Source organism: Lampris incognitus, chromosome 14 (assembly GCF_029633865.1).
Source record: "Lampris incognitus isolate fLamInc1 chromosome 14, fLamInc1.hap2, whole genome shotgun sequence".
Lineage (NCBI taxonomy): Eukaryota > Metazoa > Chordata > Actinopteri > Lampriformes > Lampridae > Lampris > Lampris incognitus.
This window is the reverse complement of record NC_079224.1, coordinates 45,331,087-45,350,012: the sequence shown is the minus strand read 5'-3', so window position 1 is coordinate 45,350,012 and position 18,926 is coordinate 45,331,087. Positions and strand designations below refer to the sequence as shown.

At 48.1% G+C, this 18,926-nt stretch overlaps 1 protein-coding gene across 1 annotated transcript in view; it reads right to left on the bottom strand.

Moving 5' to 3' along the window:
• kcnq3 (potassium voltage-gated channel, KQT-like subfamily, member 3) overlaps positions 1-7,633 on the bottom strand; it is a 162,948-nt gene extending 155,315 nt beyond the window's left edge. Inside the window, exon 1 of the mRNA XM_056292940.1 lies at positions 7,326-7,633. Coding sequence (XP_056148915.1) covers positions 7,326-7,633 — 308 coding nt within the window. The remainder of the gene's footprint in view (positions 1-7,325) is intronic.
• Positions 7,634-18,926: the final 11,293 nt, after the last annotated feature.

Here is an 18,926-nt window from a genome sequence, read left to right as displayed (position 1 = left end):
TCCCTCCCTCTCTCTCTCTCTCTCTCTCTCTCTCTCTCTCTCTCTCTCTCTCTCTCTTCTCACTCTCTCTCTCTCTCATCTCTCTCCTTCCCTCTCCCCCCTCCCTCTCTCTCCCTCTCTCTCTCCCTCCTTCCCTCCCTCCCTCTCTCTCTCCCTACTTCCCTCTCCCTCCTTCCCCTACCTCCCTACCTCCCTCTCTCTCTCTCTCTCTCTCATCTCTCTCTCTCTCTCTCTCTCTCTCTCTCCTTCCCTCTCCCCCCCCTCTCTCTCTCTCCTCTTTCCTCCCTCCTCTCTCTCTCCTCTGCCCTCCTCTCTCTCTCTCTCTCCCTCCTGCCCTCCCTCTCTCCCTCCTTCCCTCTCTCTCTCTCTCCCTCCTGCCCTCCCTCTCTCTCCCCTCCTTCCCTCTCTCTCTCTCCTGCCCACCCTCTCTCCCTCCCTCTGTCTCTCTCTCTCCCTCCTTCCCTCCCTCTCCCTCCTTCCCTCTCTCTCTCTCTCTCTCTCTCTCTCTTCTCTCTCTCTCTCTCTCTCCTCTCTCTCTCTCTCTCTCTCCGCTCTCTCTCTCTCTCCTTCTCTCCCTCTCTCCTTCCCTCTCTCCCTCCTCCCCTCTCTCCCTCTCCCTCCCTTCCCTCTCTCCTCCCTCTCTCTCTCTACCAGGACATGGTATAGACATCTACATCTGTTCACTAAACAAACACTACCCAAGTGTCTTTCAGCAAGGTATTTAACCCCCAGCCATGCGTGCCTGTAATATTTTAGTTGTCAGTATATGAAGACTGTGGTTGTACTGGTCAGCTCCCAGTAACCAGCAGTAGAAGGACTGGTTTCACTGGTCAGCTCCAGTAACCAGCAGTAGAAAACTGGTTGTACTGGTCAGCTCCAGTAACCAGCAGTAGAAGACTGGTTGTACTGGTCAGCTCCCAGTAACCAACAGTAGAGGACTAGTTTTAATGGTCAGCTCCCAGTAACCAGCAGTAGAAGACTGGTTGTACTGGTCAGCTCCCAGTAACCAGCAGTAGAAGACTGGTTTTCACTGGTCAGCTCCCAGTAACCAGCAGTAGAAAACTGGTTGTACTGGTCAGCTCCCAGTAACCAGCAGTAGAACACTGGTTGTACTGGTCAGCTCCCATTAGAAGACTGGTTGTACTGTCACTCACAGTAACCAGCAGTAGAAGACTGGTTTACTGGTCAGCTCCCAGCAACCAGCAGTAGAAGACTGGTTGTACTGGTCAGCTCCCAGTAACCAACAGTAGAAGACTTGTTGTACTGGTCAGCTCCAGTAACCAGCAGTAGAAGACTGGTTGTACTGGTCAGCTCCCAGTAACCAGCAGTAGAGGACTAGTTGTACTGGTCAGCTCCCAGTAACCAGCAGTAGAAGACTGGTTGTACTGGTCAGCTCCCAGTAACCAGCAGTAGAGGACTAGTTTAATGGTCAGCTCCCAGTACCAGCAGTAGAAGACTGGTTGTACTTGTCAGCTCCCAGTAACCAACAGTAGGAGACTGGTTGTATTGGTCAGCTCCCAGTAACCAGCAGTAGAAGACTGGTTGTACTGGTCAGCTCCCAGTAACCAGCAGTAGAGGACTAGTTTTAATGGTCAGCTCCAGTACCAGCAGTAGAAGATTGGCTGTATTGGTCAGCTCCCAGTACCGGCAGTAGAGGACTAGTTTTAATGGTCAGCTCCCAGTACCAGCAGTAGAAGACTGGTTGTACTTGTCAGCTCCCAGTAACCAACAGTAGAAGACTGGTTGTACTGGTCAGCTCCCAGTAACCAGCAGTAGAAGACTGGTTGTACTGGTCAGCTCCCAGTAACCAGCAGTAGAGGACTAGTTTTAATGGTCAGCTCCCAGTTCCAGCAGTAGAAGACTGGCTGTATTGTCAGCTCCCAGTACCGGCAGTAGAAGACTGGTTTAATGGTCAGCTCCCAGTTCCAGCAGTAGAAGACTGGCTGTATTGGTCAGCTCCCAGTACCGGCAGTAGAAGACTAGTTTTAATGGTCAGCTCCCAGTTCCAGCAGTAGAAGACTGGTTGTACTGGTCAGCTCCCAGTACCGGCAGTAGAAGACTGGTTTTAATGGTCAGCTCCCAGTACCAGCAGTAGAAGACTGGTTGTACTGGTCAGCTCCAGAGGGGAATTTAAACATGCAGACTTCCGTCATTCTGAGAACAGTGTTCAGTCAACCTGACGTGGAAATGAAGGTTTAAAACTATAAAGATAAGAACAGATATTAACACAGCTATTCCAAATACTCTCTCACTCTCTGTCTCTCACCCCCTCACTCTCTCACTCACTCACTCACCCCTCACTCTCTCTCTCTCACTCACCCCTCACTCTCTCTCACTCACTCTCTCACTCACCTCACTCTCTCACTCTCTCTCTCACTCTCCCTGTCTCTCACTCACCTCTCTCTCTCACTCTCTCCCTCACTCTCTCACTCACCCCCTCACTCTCTCACCCCCTCACTGTCTCACCCCCTCACCTCTCACACACGCACACACACACACAGGGGGGTCTTCCTCTGGTGTACGTTGGAGGTGTTTCCCTCAGGGAGTCTGGGGTCCCACGGGGGTCTCTACACGGTCTGTCTACTCCTACAGAAGTCTCTAGAAAGACCACTAGTAATACTTCATTTGCCTCAGCATCCTCATGTCCCTGTCAGATGTGAGTCCTGGAATGACTCAACATCCTGTATGACCAACTGTCTGTCCGTCACTCAGCAGGTTAAACGTGACACTGACGACACACAGACCAGCAGACCTTCTTACTGGACCCCCCAACAGACCAGACCACAGACCAGCAGACCTTCTTACTGGACCCCCCCTCCGCCAACAGACCAGACCACAGACCAGCAGACCTTCTTACTGGACCCCCCCTCCGCCAAACAGACCAGACCACAGACCAGCAGACCTTCTTACTGGACCCCCCCTCGCCAACAGACCAGACCACAGACCAGCAGACCTTCTTACTGGACCCCCCCTCCGCCAACAGACCAGACCACAGACCAGCAGACCTTCTTACTGGACCCCCCCTCCGCCAACAGACCAGACACAGACCAGCAGTCCTTCTTACTGGACCCCCCCTCCGCCAACAGACCAGACCACAGACCAGCAGACCTTCTTACTGGACCCCCCCTCCGCCAACAGACCAGACCACAGACCAGCAGTCCTTCTTACTGGACCCCCCCTCCGCCAACAGACCAGACCACAGACAGCAGACCTTCTACTGGACCCCCCTCCGCCAACAGACCAGACCACAGACCAGCAGACCTTCTTACTGGACCCCCCCTCCGCCAACAGACCAGACCACAGACCAGCAGTCCTTCTTACTGGACCCCCCTCCGCCAACAGACCAGACACAGACCAGCAGTCCTTCTTACTGGACCCCCCCCCCCCAACAGACCAGACCACAGACCAGCAGTCCTTCTTACTGGACCTCCCCCCAGACCAGGCCAAAGACCAGCAGTCCTTCTTACTGGACCCCCCCCCCGCCAACAGACCAGACCACAGACAGCAGTCCTTCTTACTGGACCCCCCCCCCCGCCCCAACAGACCAGACCACAGACCAGCAGACCTTCTTACTGGACCCCCCCTCCGCCAACAGACCAGACCACAGACCAGCAGTCCTTCTTACTGGACCCCCCCTCCGCCAACAGACCAGACCACAGACCAGCAGACCTTCTTACTGGACCCCCCCTCCGCCAACAGACCAGACCACAGACCAGCAGTCCTTCTTACTGGACCCCCCCTCCGCCAACAGACCAGACCACAGACCAGCAGACCTTCTTACTGGACCCCCCCCTCGCCAACAGACCAGACCACAGACCAGCAGACCTTCTTACTGGACCCCCCCTCCGCCAACAGACCAGACCACAGACCAGCAGTCCTTCTTACTGGACCCCCCCTCCGCCAACAGACCAGACCACAGACCAGCAGTCCTTCTTACTGGACCCCCCCCCCCCAACAGACCAGACCACAGACCAGCAGTCCTTCTTACTGGACCTCCCCCCAGACCAGGCCAAAGACCAGCAGTCCTTCTTACTGGACCCCCCCCCCCCCGCCAACAGACCAGACCACAGACCAGCAGTCCTTCTTACTGGACCCCCCCCCCCCCCCGCCAACAGACCAGACCACAGACCAGCAGTCCTTCTTACTGGACCCCCCCCCCCCCACCAACAGACCAGACCACAGACCAGCAGTCCTTCTTACTGGACACCCCCCCCCCCCCCGCCAACAGACCGGCTTCTTACTGTACCCCCCCCCCCGCCAACAGACCAGACCACAGACCAGCAGTCCTTCTTACTGGACCCCCCCCCCCCCGCCAACAGACCAGACCACAGACCAGCAGGCCTTCTACTGTACCCCCCGCCAACAGACCAGACCACAGACCAGCAGTCCTTCTTACTGGACCCCCCCCCCGCCAACAGACCAGACCACAGACCAGCAGGCCTTCTTACTGTACCCCCCCCCCCCGCCAACAGACCAGACCACAGACCAGCAGTCCTTCTTACTGGACCTCGCCCCCAGACCAGACCACAGACCAGCAGTCCTTCTTAGTGGACCTCCCCCTCAGACCAGACCACAGACCAGCAGTCCTTCTTACTGGACCTCCCCCAAGACCAGACCACAGACTAGCAGTTCTTCTTACTGGACCCCCCCCCCCCCCCAACAGACCAGACCACAGACAGCAGTCCTTCTTACTGGACCTCGCCCCCAGACCAGACCACAGACCAGCAGTCCTTCTTAGTGGACCTCCCCCTCAGACCAGACCACAGACCAGCAGTCCTTCTTACTGGACCTGGACCCCCCCCCCTCCCATTAAACATGCATGCAGTAGTGGTGCTGCTGGTACTTGGGAAAACACATCAGCCAGGCAGCCTGTGTTAAACAGCCCACATGGACCAGTACACCTGGAGGTTTAGTGTGTGCTGGGGTTTTACTGGTTGTGTTGTGTTTTTCTTTTTGACATGAAAACATTTGGGAGGCTGAAGTTCCAGGCAGGTGGGAACTCGGAGACAGTTCTGGTTTACTTCCTTGCAAGACCACATACTGGAGGACAAAACGAAGCGCCGACACGCAAAACGGGTTCAGACGGCGTGACCCTCCCATCAGGTTTCACACGCCCACAAGATAAATATGGTTTTCAAATTAAAAACTTAAGAAATAATAATGTAATATTAATAAAATAATAAACAGATAATAATGATAAAATAATAAAATAATAAAATTAAATAAATAACAATAACAATAATAACGATAATAATAATAATAATAATAATAATAATGTAAAAAATAAAAAAATTACATAAAAAATGTTTAAATGGGTTTCACACATCTGACAAGATAAGTATGTTTTTAAATAAGGTGCGTGACCGCAAAGCATGGTGGGAAGTTGGCCAAGTACACGTAAGACGTGGTTCCACACAAGCAGCCAGTCCAGCAGGCGACCACACATTACTGTCAGACGCTAGTGTTTTCCATGAAGACCTGGTGGCGCTGAGTTGTGTCATAGCCGGACTGGACTGGACTGGACTGCACTGGACTGGACTGGACTGGACTGGACTGGGACGCAGGTTACACTATTAAATCTGACCTCACAGTCACAGCCGGCCGTTAATCAGACACAACAGAATGTACACACTTCTGCAGCACGGGACGCCTTACTGCGTCTCTGGTGACACACCGGATGAGGCGATTAGGCGCCCCGGCGGTTATTAAGTGACCCCCGTGCCGTGCGTCAGGTAAGTGCAGTGTGAGCGGGTGTAATGGACGTGTGACCGGTTGATTAGTGTTTCAATAAGCTGCTGTGAAATAATGAGACTTCGTCATCATTAAAACGACCTGGTGCAGCTTTAACAGCATGCGCTTCCTGTACAACCCCGGTTTCAGACGAACTACACACACACACCTTCATCACAGCAATGAAGTAAAGTCCACCCTGTCACGGTACTTCCTGAGGATCATAAAACAATACTTTAACTTTGAGCTGACTGATGATCATGTATTCTAGTCCACGATTTTTACATTAACAACTGTAAAAGGTCTCATGCTGAGTTAGTCTGAACAAGTCTGACATGTTGGTGACGCTGTAGGCATGCTGTAGTCATACTGTAGTGACACCTGTAGACATACTGCCGTGACGCTGTAGTCATGCTGTAGTGATACTGTAGACATACTGCAGTGATGTTGTAGTCATGCTGTAGTAACACTGTAGTCATACTGTAGTGATACTGTAGACATACTGTAGTGACACTGTAGTCATACTGTAGTCATACTGCAGTGACGCTGTAGTCATGCTGTAGACATACTGCAGTGATGCCTGTAGTCATGCTGTAGTAACACTGTAGTCATACTGTAGTGATACTGTAGACATACTGTAGTGACACTGTAGTCATACTGTAGTGATACTGTAGACATACTGCAGCGATGCTGTAGTCATGCTGTAGTAACACTGTAGTCATACTGTAGTGATACTGTAGACATACTGCAGTGATGCTGTAGTAACACTGTAGTCATACTGTAGTGATACTGTAGACATACTGTAGTCATATTGTAGTGACACTGTAGACATACTGCAGTGATGCTGTAGTCATGCTGTAGTAATACTGTAGTGATAGTGTGGTGATACTTTGTTGACACTGCAGTCATACTGTAATCATAATGTAGTGATACTGTAGTCATAATGTAGTGATACTGCAGCGATACTGTGGTGACACTGTAGTCATACTGTAGCGATATTGTAGTCATACTGTAGTGATACTTTGTTGACACTGCAGTCATACTGTAGTCATACTTTGGTGATACTGTAGTGATACTGCAGCGATACCGCGGTGATACTGTAGTCATACTGTAGCGATATTGTAGTCATACTGTAGTGATACTTTGTTGACACTGCAGTCATACTGTAGTGATACCGGGTGTGTGTGGAGGTTTACATGGTCTAGATAAGGGGTGGCTAACCATGTGCCACGGAGAGCCATGTGTGTGCAGGTTTTCCTTCCAGCCGGACTCCACACCAGGTGATCTCACTGATTAGCAACCCTTCAACCAAAGAGGAGGAAGACTGTATCAGTGAAACCACCTGGTGTGGAGTCCGGCTGGAAGGAAAACCTGCACACACATGGCTCTCCGTGGCACATGGTTAGCCGCCGCTGGTCTAGAGAAACGTGGTCTGTGCACCCGGTGTGTTGGTCCAGCTTGTTTCTAGTGACGTGGGCGAAGAACATTTCATATACGTTTACTTCGCAGACATGAAAAGGACAAAAGTAACTGACAAAGTAATTACTCGAGTAGTTTTCCCTGAGTAACTCGTTCACTATGAGGCGTCTACTCACACGAAGGCGTGGTACAGGAGCGCCCAGCCTCTGGGTCTCTCCAGCGCGTCGTAAATCAGGTTCTGGATCCTCCTCCGGCGGATGTTATTCCTCTTGACCGGCCGGGTGTACCCCAGCGGGGTCTTGGCCAGCAGTCCGAACCCCTGAGAGCCCCTCTTGAAGTCCTCCCGACCCGCCGCCCCCACCAACAGGAGCGCCCCATCGCGGTCCGGCCCAGCGCCTTGGTCCAGGTCCCCCGGAGGAGCGCCCGCTTTCTTCTCCCTCTGCTCCTCCGACCCGCTAGCTACATTCCTGGACCGGAGCCCCATGGTGGTCACTGGCGAGCCTCGGTGTGGAGCTCCCGTGTGAGCCGCATGCCATGATCCGGCCGGTGGACCGGTGGAGCCGTCAGCCGGGGGTCATTTAAGGATGCGGTGCCCCTCGTGCGGGGAGGCGCGCGGCTGTCTGACTGGACAGGAAAATGTAGCTAGAGGAGGAGAGAGAGAAAGAGGAGGGGGAGACAAGAGGAGGAGGAGGAGGAGGATGAAGGGGGGGGTTATTGACACCTCTCACTTTGTCACCGATAGATTCAGATGTGTGTGGTTTGGATGCCAGCAGTGAAAAGAGGAGAGGGAGAACACCCCCCCCAGCCCCGCCGCCCCCCCCGCCTGTAAACCGTCACGTAAACGAGCTCCACTAACACGCGAAGAAGAGCAACAATTAGCCTCTTCTTCGCGGGTTGGAGACAAAGACGCCACCTCCTTCCATTCTGACACCCAAACCCAGCACCTAGAACACGCGCGCGCGCACACGCGCACACAGACACACACACACAGACACACACCCCTATGAGAGGCAAGACGCCGTCACGTCGCGCTGAATAGACGGAAGCTGCAGGAAAACAGCTGCGCTCCTACCAGCAGCGTTGCTCCGCCGACACGCGCTCCGTCCACCTGCCGCTCCCCATCCGAGCAACCCCACGCGGCGAAGGGCGGACACGCGGCAGACACGACGGAGGAGAGATGATGGAGGAGGAGGAGGAGGAGGAGGAGGAGGAGAGGAAGAAGAGCGGAGGACGGAGAGAAGAGTCCTGCCGTTTGGAGCAGCCGGAGCTGAAGGTGTTGTTGCGGGAGGGAGGGAGGGAGGGTGGGGGGGCGGCGGGGGGGGGGAGTCTCTTTCTCTCTCCGCTGTTTTAACGCAGCCGCGAAGTGCACGTCACAGCGCACGCGCGTGCACGCAACGCCGCGGGAGCGCGCGGTCAAACAGACGGGTGATTGGCGGACGGCGGCTCTTAATTGACGGTTAACCACTTAAGGATGATGACTCGCGTTTCTTCCGTGTCTTAAAGATTCAGACCTTTTAGCGAACACTTCCTGAAAGACAGCCCTCCCGTCTTCTTCTCTGCTCAGTGTCGCCTCGGTAATGGATCTTAATGCCTCCATCTACCTGATGGAGTCACCTCACATGACCCCGAGCCCGCGCACACCGCCTTGTGAGGCGAGATTCCGTCCTGTGATATGTTACCCGGGGGGTCGCGGTGTTGGTGTGTTTACTCTGGGGTCGAAGAGAAGCCAATGAAATTTTTTTTTTTATCTGAGGATCTGAGACCAGTAAAAGCTATCGTGGAGCATTTGTGGTCACGTGACCTGCTGTCAAAGCCCCGCCCACAGAACGCCCCGCCCACAGAATGCCCCATTTCTCGTCCGACCCCCGCAGCTTTCCTCCAACATCTGTGGATTTCCGGTCTTTCCATGGCAGAGCTGCTGTCACCAGCTCACGCTACCAGTGGCGGCTGGCCAGTACAGGACGCCGGGGCGCCGCCCCCCCCCAACATCAAGAGATGAAAATCTACTTAAACATGTTAAATATAATTTAGTTGCATCATGCAAATAATTATAAAATAAAGGTGTTTTCAGTCTGTCAGCAGCATTACATATTGGTTCAAATGGTGTTTGGGTGATTTCTGTCTGAATACATATACTTCCTGTCTGAATACATATACTTCCTGTCTGAATACATATACTTCCTGGGCGAGGGGCGCCGGCCAAACCATACCTCATGTAAGCCCTCGAACTTGTGGCGAGCAGGTGACCTGAGGCCGCTGTCTAACTGGTTTCTTCAGATTTTCCAGGGGGCGCAGTTCTGCGCGCCCCAGACACGCCCACTTATTGGCAGCGAGTTGGTTTCGTTTTAATGGTTTTTGATCTACTGTGATTGGACAATTCTCGTGGCTGTCAATCATGTTCACACCCACCACGACGCCTCGTGTCGACTGGCAATCATCCACCGTCTACCAACCCTGATAGAACCTATAGGCTAGCCTATAGGGTGTGCTGCGCCAGGGTACATTGCGCCCCCCCCCAAATAAATGTTTAGCACCAGCCGCCACTGCTTAGCGTGTGAAGACCGGTTCAGACTTAAGGTCGTAAAAATCAAATGTTTGATATAATTGTAAGAGCATATTACACCTCCACTCGTTATAACATAACACACCAGCTGTCCGTGGTGAGTGTCCATCTTGAAAGTCAGACATCAAGACCAGGGATGTAAGGGGCCTACGCGTTGTGTTGTGTTCTCGACTACTCCAAATTTGCACGTTTTTCTTCTTTGATTTGATTTGATTTTTTTGCTTTACTAGACGGGCGGGTGGGGGGGGGTATTTCTTTAAGTTGGCCGTCTCTATTCACCCTTTGCAGACGCGTCACAATTATCACGTGACGAGGGAGACTGCGCCATGACGGACGGCAGGAATTGATAGACCGGGAAATTCAAAAGCGAACAACAAAAACAAACAAAATATTGTGACGGGTGAGTAGCTATTATAGTTTAAATTTAAGTGATGGCTACCAATAGTCAGAGTAATGTTGTGGAGTTGTCCTGTGAAGTGAGTCACCTTCTGGACGGCACAAAGAGCGATATGTGGAGAAGCTAGCGATAGCAGGGTTAGCTAGCGATAGCAGGGTTAGCTAGCGACCCGTACCTTCTTCCTACCCATGTGTTCACGGATCCAGCAAAACCGTCCAGTCTGCCCGTGTTCAATCCACACGATCTGTACCACTTTGTTACCAACGGAGTGTCCCCACACACACGTGCTGACCTAAAAGCATACAAAAGTCTGGATGCTGACCAGTTCTTTGTAGCTGGTTGGGTTACAGAATCGCGGTGCTACGCTCACAGCAGGGGGATGTACCTCATAATGGCAAAGGTAAGACATATAGCTAGCCAGCTGTGTATGTTTTTAACCTGTTTCCCCTAGGATGCCAGCAAAACTCAAATCGACTGTAACCAAAAGCAGCTCATACTTTCCTTGCCATTTCATAGTAGGCTACACAGTCTGGCCATCTAGCTAGCATTTGGGTCATTCCATAGAAAGTGTTAAGTTTGAGTCCACAACATTCAAAGGCGACAAGGAGGCATAATAAAACTGTCAGTAATGTTTTCAGTGTCTGAAGCCACTGATTCAAGTGTACTGGTTAGCATGAAGCCAAATACAATTAAATAATAAATATACAATTTGTATATTTTTAGCTGTTTTTGTTAAATTACAATCATTTTCTCATGTCCACTCTGACCATTTCTCGCATTCATGTAAGGTAACACTTAAAAATATCACATAAATCTCAGACTTTTATTGTTCTTATGAGCAAAAATACTTCCCTCTTCATATGAAATGTGTTAATTAAATTAAAAATGCATAATTTTTGGTTAAATGAGAAAATCATTGTAATTTAACAAAAACAGCTAAAAATATACAAATTGTATATTTATTATTTAATTGTATTTTGCTTCATGCTAACCAGTACACTTGAATCAGCGGCTTCAGACACTGAAAACATTACTGATAGTGTTATTATGCCTCCTTGTCCCCTTTGAATATTGTGGACTCAAACTTAACACTTTCTATGGAATGAGCCAAATGCTAGCTAGATGGCAAGACTGTGTAACCTACTATGAAATGGCGAGGAAAGTATGAGCTGCGTTTGGTTACAGTCGATTTGAGTTTTGCTGGCATCCTAGGGGAAACAGGTTGAAAACATACACAGCTGGCTAGCTAGCTATGTCTTACCTTTGCCATTATGAGGTACATCCCCCTGCTGTGAGCGTAGCACCGCGATTCTGTAACCCCACCAGCTACAAAGAACTGGTAAGCACCCAGACTTTTGTATGCTTTTAGGTCAGCACCTGTGTATGGGGACACTCCGTTGGTAACATAGTGGTACAGATCGTGTGGATTGAACTCGGGCGGACTGGACGACTTTGCTAGATCCGTGAACACATGGGTAGGAAGAAGGTACAGGTCGGTAGCTAACCCTGCTATCGCTAGCTAACCCTGCTATCGCTAGCTAACCCTGCTATCGCTAGCTTCTCCACATATCGCTCTTTGTGCCGTCCTACAAGGTGACTCACTTCACAGGACAACTCTACAACATTACTCTGACTATTGGTAGCCATCACTTAAATTTAAACTATAATAGCTACTCACCCGTCGCAATATTTTGTTTGTTTTTGTTGTTCGCTTTTGAATTTCCCGGTCTATCACTTACTGCCGTCCGTCATGGCGTTCATATTCCCCGCGATTGGGACGTGACGTCACGTGCAAAGGGTCAATATGTGCCCCTTCTAGTGTGAACAGAGAATAAAGTCCAGACCACCGCAGCGGGTCGTGGTGGGTTTTACAGAGAACTATTCACTGGATGAAGATCTGCCCACAGCCAAGTCCATAAAACCCACGTGACAAATGAGAACCTTCACACACACCTATTTTCATATATATATATGCACAAAAGTATTGGGACAGCTGGCCATTACACCTACAGGGGCTTTTATGACATCTCATTCTAAATCCATAGGCATTAATATGGAGTTGGTCCCCCCTTTGCAGCTATAACAGCTTCCACTCTTCTGGGAAGGTTTTCCAAAAGATTTTGGAGTGTGTCTGTAGGAATGTTTGCCCAGACTCGTCCATCAGACTTCCAGACAGAGAAGCGTGATTCGTCACTCCACAGAACACGTTTCCACTGCTCCAGAGTCCAGTGGCAGCGTGCTTTACACCACTCCATCCTACGCTTGGCATTGTGCTTGGTGATGTAAGGCTTGCATGCAGCTGCTCGGCCATGGAGACCCATTCCATGAAGCTCCCGGCGCACAGTTTTTGTGCTGATGTTAATGCCAGAGGAAGTTTGGAACGCTGCAGTTATTGAGTCACCAGAGCGTTGGCGACCTTTACGCACTCCGCGCCTCAGCACTCGTTGACCCCGCTGTGTGACTTTACGTGGTCTGCCACTTCCTGGCTGAATTGCTGTTGTTCCTGAACGCTTCCACTTTTCAATAATACCACTTACAGTTAACCGTGGAATATCTTGCAGGGAAAAATGTTCACCATATGACATATTGCAAAGGTGGCATCCTATGACAGTAGCACGCTTGAATCCACTGAGCTCTTCAGAACGACCCATTCTTTCACACGTTTGTAACTGCAGACTGCATGGCTAGCTGCTGGATTTGATACACCTGTGGCAATGGATTTGAATGAAACACCTGAATTCAATGATTAAGAGGTGTGTCCCAATACTTTGGTACATATAGTGTACACATACACACACACACACACACACACAGGGAGAGAGTCTAAGGGTGCTGCGAGCAGGATTTAGCAGGAGTAACGGTGAATAATGTAAAAACAGATTGATGGCAGCAGTAGGATGGCCTTTAGTATTTCTAAATAATCGTTAGCAGTGGGCGGATCTGGCTAATTATCCGGCTGAGGGACAGCAGGACAAGCCTGTAATTGAAAAAGCGATAAGTGGACTTGGTGTGCGTGCTGCTGGGATCGGGCTGTGCTGTGCCAAAGTGAGGCGGCCAAATGGGAATTGGCATCCCTGTTCCCAGTTCAGGCTTTGTGTAATGGACCTTCCCTTTCCGACCCGTAACGCCATTAAAACCTTCCCATGATGACGTCCTGAAGAAAAAAGAGGAAAAAATGTTGATCAGAGGGAGAAAAAAAAGGAGCTCGTACTTAATGGTAGCGGCCAACTCCTGTCAATGTCAGGTTTCCTGTTAAAAACTGCTTCTTTAAGTCCTCTTTTTTGCTTATTTTAAATCTGAAATCATTTTTTCCCCATTTTGCTTCTGCAGTCTGTAAAGCACTACAGGTGAAGACCAAAACACAATACGGTATTTTATAATCTGGACCATCAACTTAGTTCTCATAACAGCTAATATCTCCATCATAGTCAAAATACCCATGAACAAGACATCAAATCCAGAGCTTCCTGTTGACCTCTGACATGCGGGGGTGGCACTAAAATTCACTCATGAGCCACCGTGGTGACGGACAGGGTTGTAAACATAATGTCATAGTAATATTTTGCACCACATTCGTGTGTGTCTGGATTATAATGCTCCATGTTAACTCTGCAACAGGCCGCACTGGAGCTGTTTGACAAAACTTAGAATCCATCAAACCGTGAACGGTGTTCATACCGGAAGCCTCGGTCACGCTGAATGTGCTGTTCAAGATGTTAGTCGCCTACTTTACACACACAGTAGATAACCTTCTGACACACAGGCTACAGTTTGAAACCGCTTAGCACAGATGATGTGTGTAGAAAGTCATGAACATAGACTTCATAGGATATAGACTTCATAGAACACAGACTGAACATAGGACATAGACTAAACATAGACTGACCATAGAACATAGACTTCACAGAACACAGACTTAACATAGGACTGGACTAAACATAGAACATAGACCGAACATAGAACATAGACTTCATAGAACACAGACTGAACATAGAACATACTTAACACAACATAGACTGAACACAGACTTCATAGAACATAAAATTAACATAGAACATAGACTTAACATAGAACATAGACTGAACATAGGGCAGGCTAAACATAGAACATAGCCTGAACATAGAACATAGATGTCAGAGAACACAGACTTAACATAGGACATAGAGTAACCTTACATAACATAGATCACAGACTGAACATAGACTTCATAGAACATAGATTTCATAGAGCAGACTGAACATACAACATAGACTTCATAGGACATAGACTGAACATAGACTGAACATAGAACATAGACTTCAGAGAACGGACTGAACATAAAACATAGACTTAACATGGAACATTGGCTGAACATAGAACATAGACTTCAGAGGACATAGACTGAACATAGAACACAGACTTAACATGGAATATTGGCTGAACATAGAACATAGAATGCAGACTTCATAGAACATAGACTGAACATAGAACACAGACTTCATAGAACATAGACTGAACAAAAAACATAGACTTCAGAGAACAGACTGAACATAGAACATAGACTTAACATGGAACATTGACTGAACATAGAACATAGAATGCAGACTTCTGAGGACATAGACTGAACATAGAACATAAACTTCATGGAACATAGACTGAACATAGAACATAGACTGAACATAGAACATAAACCGAACATAAAACATAAACCGAACATAGAACATAGACTGAACATAGAACATAGACTGAACATAGAACATAAACCAACATAAAACATAAACCAAACATAGAACATAGACTGAACATAGAACATAGACTGAACATAGAACATAAACCGAACATAAAACATAAACCGAACATAGAACATAGACTTGGCCATTGTGATGTCACTCTGATCCAGTGTGTCGTCGCTTTAACTGACAGGAAAATAATTTTCTCAAAAAAACAACAAAGCCAATTCGTTATGTTGATTTTGTCAAAATTATGGCTGGCATTTGAAATCATCCATCAATACTTTTAGAATTTGGTAAACGGCATAAATATGTTAATCATGAAACCCCGGCTGACACCTGTGTTGACAAGAGGACGTGTGATACATGTACATGGAGCAATATGGCAGCAAACAACTCCTATAATTACATAGTGTAAAATAAACCACAATGGACTGTGTGTAAATGCCTCAATGCATAAGTTATGAGATTAAAATAAAAAATATGAATATATCATAGTTGGAAAAACTGGGGGTATTGAGAATGAACGAACGAACGAACGAACGAATGAATATGCCACTTTGTGGACCAACGGTAACAGTTATTTGTCCAGCGATCTTAAGCATCTCGCCACCAGTCTGTGGATGTCCATGTTGGAGGTGAAGATGTGACATGAGGCCTGGTTGTGATGGACCGACCCGGGCAGAACCCCTCAGTGCCGTTTGTGTCAATACATCTTAGCAAACTCATGGCTCATTCAGGTGGCAGGGATCAATATTTGTGTCCAGGCATGCAACAGAATAGATCACCCATGTTGTTCCTGTCACCAAGAGGAACACACTGTTCCTGGGCAGGGCTCCTTTGGCCTTCCGGTAGGAAAGTGAGATGTGTTCTTCCTGCCATCAGAACAAGTCCAACTTCATAGACAAGACATTGGTATACAACTTATGTGCAGTTCCCAAAATATGCTGGCTGTCAATGCTCTGTCACATGCATACATGTCAAAATATCAGTGAAGGAGGAGGTAACTGAGGACATCTGCTCAGATCTACATTCAACTCTGCTTTACACTGAATGTGAATTAAAACGCTTAAAGATCAGCCTCCCAGATCCTTACCCTGACCTTATCCAAACCCACAGCTAAACCTAACCATCTCTGATCCAACACCTAAACATTTCCATTTCTAACCTTGTCCTCAACGTCTTGTCCTCAACCTCTTGATTGATCAATACATTCATATGCATTAGTGTTGGGCGATCATTTCTATTTTCATATCGTCCAATCGTGGCTACTTGAGATCGCCGATAGGCGATCTGATCGCCAGGGGGGGTCACATCACACCACGCCAGTGAAGCACGCCAGCAGCAGTAGTACTTGTTTTTATTAAATAATTCATTCTGTTTAGCATTTTTTAAATTATTGATGTTAGGATTTAATTTGGATTAAAGATTTGAATAATCATCTTGAACATGGCTCAGTGTCTGACGGAGCTTTGAAATAAATCGATGAGCAGGCATACGGAGAACAGAGATGCGGGGTGTAAGAGCCATGGAAAAAAAAGACAGTAAACTAGTTTGTAATGGGGGATTTAAAATTCACTCGTGCTGATTAATGGGGCTCAGCAGGTGGCCATGCCGCTCCACCAGAAACATCTAAATGAGCAGTAGGGTGCAGATTCTAGAGATTGTATAACATTTTATAGTTCTGATAACAACTTAGTTAAAATCGCCTTAATATCAGTGTAGGAAAAACCAATCGTTGATCACCCCTTTGATCGTTGATATACGATCCGATCGCCAATCGGCACAAGCCTAGTATGCATGTGACCAAATGTTGACATGTAGTCTCATCAGGCAATACGTAGTGTATACTAGACAGTAAATATATGAGTACTATGTGTATTCCCGTCATGAACTAGCATATTCACATCTGGCCTTGCAAGACTTAATTGATGTGCATTTGTATGTATGTGACAGAATATTGGTTCTCAAATGTATTTGTGGAACTGCAAATAAGTTGTGTATGAATGTTTTGTCTGAGTATGGGTTGGTCAGGTCACATAGAGGAGATGGGCAGGAAGTCTCATCCCATACCAGGTCTGGTAGGAACACATCGGACAGTCTTTTCAAAAAAAATTCTAAACTAAATTGGAAGGTCATCTGTAATCCAGCCTGCACCTCAAAGCCTGTACCTCCACGAATTCAGTGATTTTAAGAGGTCTTTGTAAATACAGGTGAACACCGAGTTTTTCTTCAAATCTGTTCTTGCAAACAGTCAACAGTAAACTAAAAAGTCTGGACAGAACAGAGACTCTGATGCAGAGAAAGACTCAGGACAACGTAAAGTTCAAAAAGGCAATGTCTTTACTGGAAAGCCAGGAAGTCATAGATGGGTAACCAGTCCAAATCAATGCAAATCCAGGCAGGGAGTAGGCAAAAATCTGAAAACAAGTGAAGTTAAAAAAAAACATGGAGATTTACACTAGGAAGGAATGTGGGAAAGTGATGAATACATGAGGATGACCAAAGACAATCTAGAGGGGGAACAGCGAAACCAGAGGACTATACACTGATCAGCCAAAACATTAAAATTATGCCTAACATTTTATAGGTCCCCCTCGTGCCACCAAAACAGCTCTGACCTGTCGAGGCATGGACTCAAGACCTCAGGGGGTGTCCTCTGGTATCTGGCACCAAAACATGAACAGCAGATCCTTTAACTTCACTGAGTTGTGAGGTGGAGCCTCCATAGATTGAATCTGTTTTTCCAGCACATCCCACAGATGCTCCATCGGATTGAGAGCTTCGGAATTTGAAGGCCAAGGCAACACCTTGAACTCTTTGTCATGTTCCTCAAACCATTTCTGATCAATGTTTGCAGTTTAGCAGGGCATGTTATCCTGCTGAAAGAGGCCACTGCCATCAGGGAATACCGTTGCCATGAAGGGGTGTACCTGGTTTGCAATGACGTTTAGGTAGGTGGTACGTGTCAAAGTTAACATCCACATGAATGCCAGGACCTAAGGTTCCCCAGCAGAACATTGCCCAGAGCATCATACTGCCTCCACTGGCTTGCCTTCTTCCTATAGTGCATCGTGGTGCCATCTCTTCCCCAGGTAAACGACACATATGCACCCAGCTCTCCACATGATGTAAAAGAAAACGCAATTCATCAGATCAGACCACCCTTCTTCCAATGCTCCATGATCCAGTTCTGACGCTAACATGTCGATTGTAGGCACTTTCGACAGTGGACAGAGGTCATCATGGGCACTCTGACTGGTCTGCAGCCCAACAGGAAGCAAGCTGTGTGTTCTGACACCTGTCTATCATAGCCAGCATTAACTTTTTCAGCAATTTGAGCTACAGTAGCTCTTCTGTGGGATTGGACCAGATGGGGTAGCCTTCGCTCCTCACACACATGAATGAGTCTTGGGTGTCCATGACCCTGTTGCTGGGTCACCAGTTGTCCTTCCTTGGACCACTTTTGGTAGCTACTGACCACCGCACACTGAGAAAATTCCACAAGCCCTGCTGTTTTGGAGATGCTCTGACCCAGTCATCTAGCCATCACAAATTGGCCCTTGTCTAAGTTGCTGAGATCCTTACACTTGCCAATTTTTCCTGCTTCCAATACATCAACTTTAAGAACTGACTTTTCACTTGCTTCCCACTATATCCCACCCCCTTGACAGGTGTCATTGTAATGAGACAGTCAATGTTATTAACTTACCTGTCAGTGGTTTTAATGTATTGGCTGATCAGTGTATATGTGCTAGGGAGCTAATGAAGAAATGGAGAACAGGTGCACAGTTGAGTGGGGAAAACGGGAAGGAGGAGGAGACACACGATGGCAGGAACTGAAAAAAAAAAATCAGGGAACAAAAGAAGAGATCAAATGAGTGCAAGTCAGATCGAGAGGAATGAGAAGAGGAAATGGTTTGCCTCATCAGTAACCCGCTGTTCATTGATGAGCCCGGCTTTTTTACTGGATACCCCACCAGGAAGTCTCTAGCTGCCCACAGTATATGCAACTCTCTCCTTCAGTCGGCGCTGACGCTTCTCTGGAGATTATGCAGGTGCGGCCCAGCTGCATTGGCTCCTCCCTTTCCCCACAGAACACTGTAGT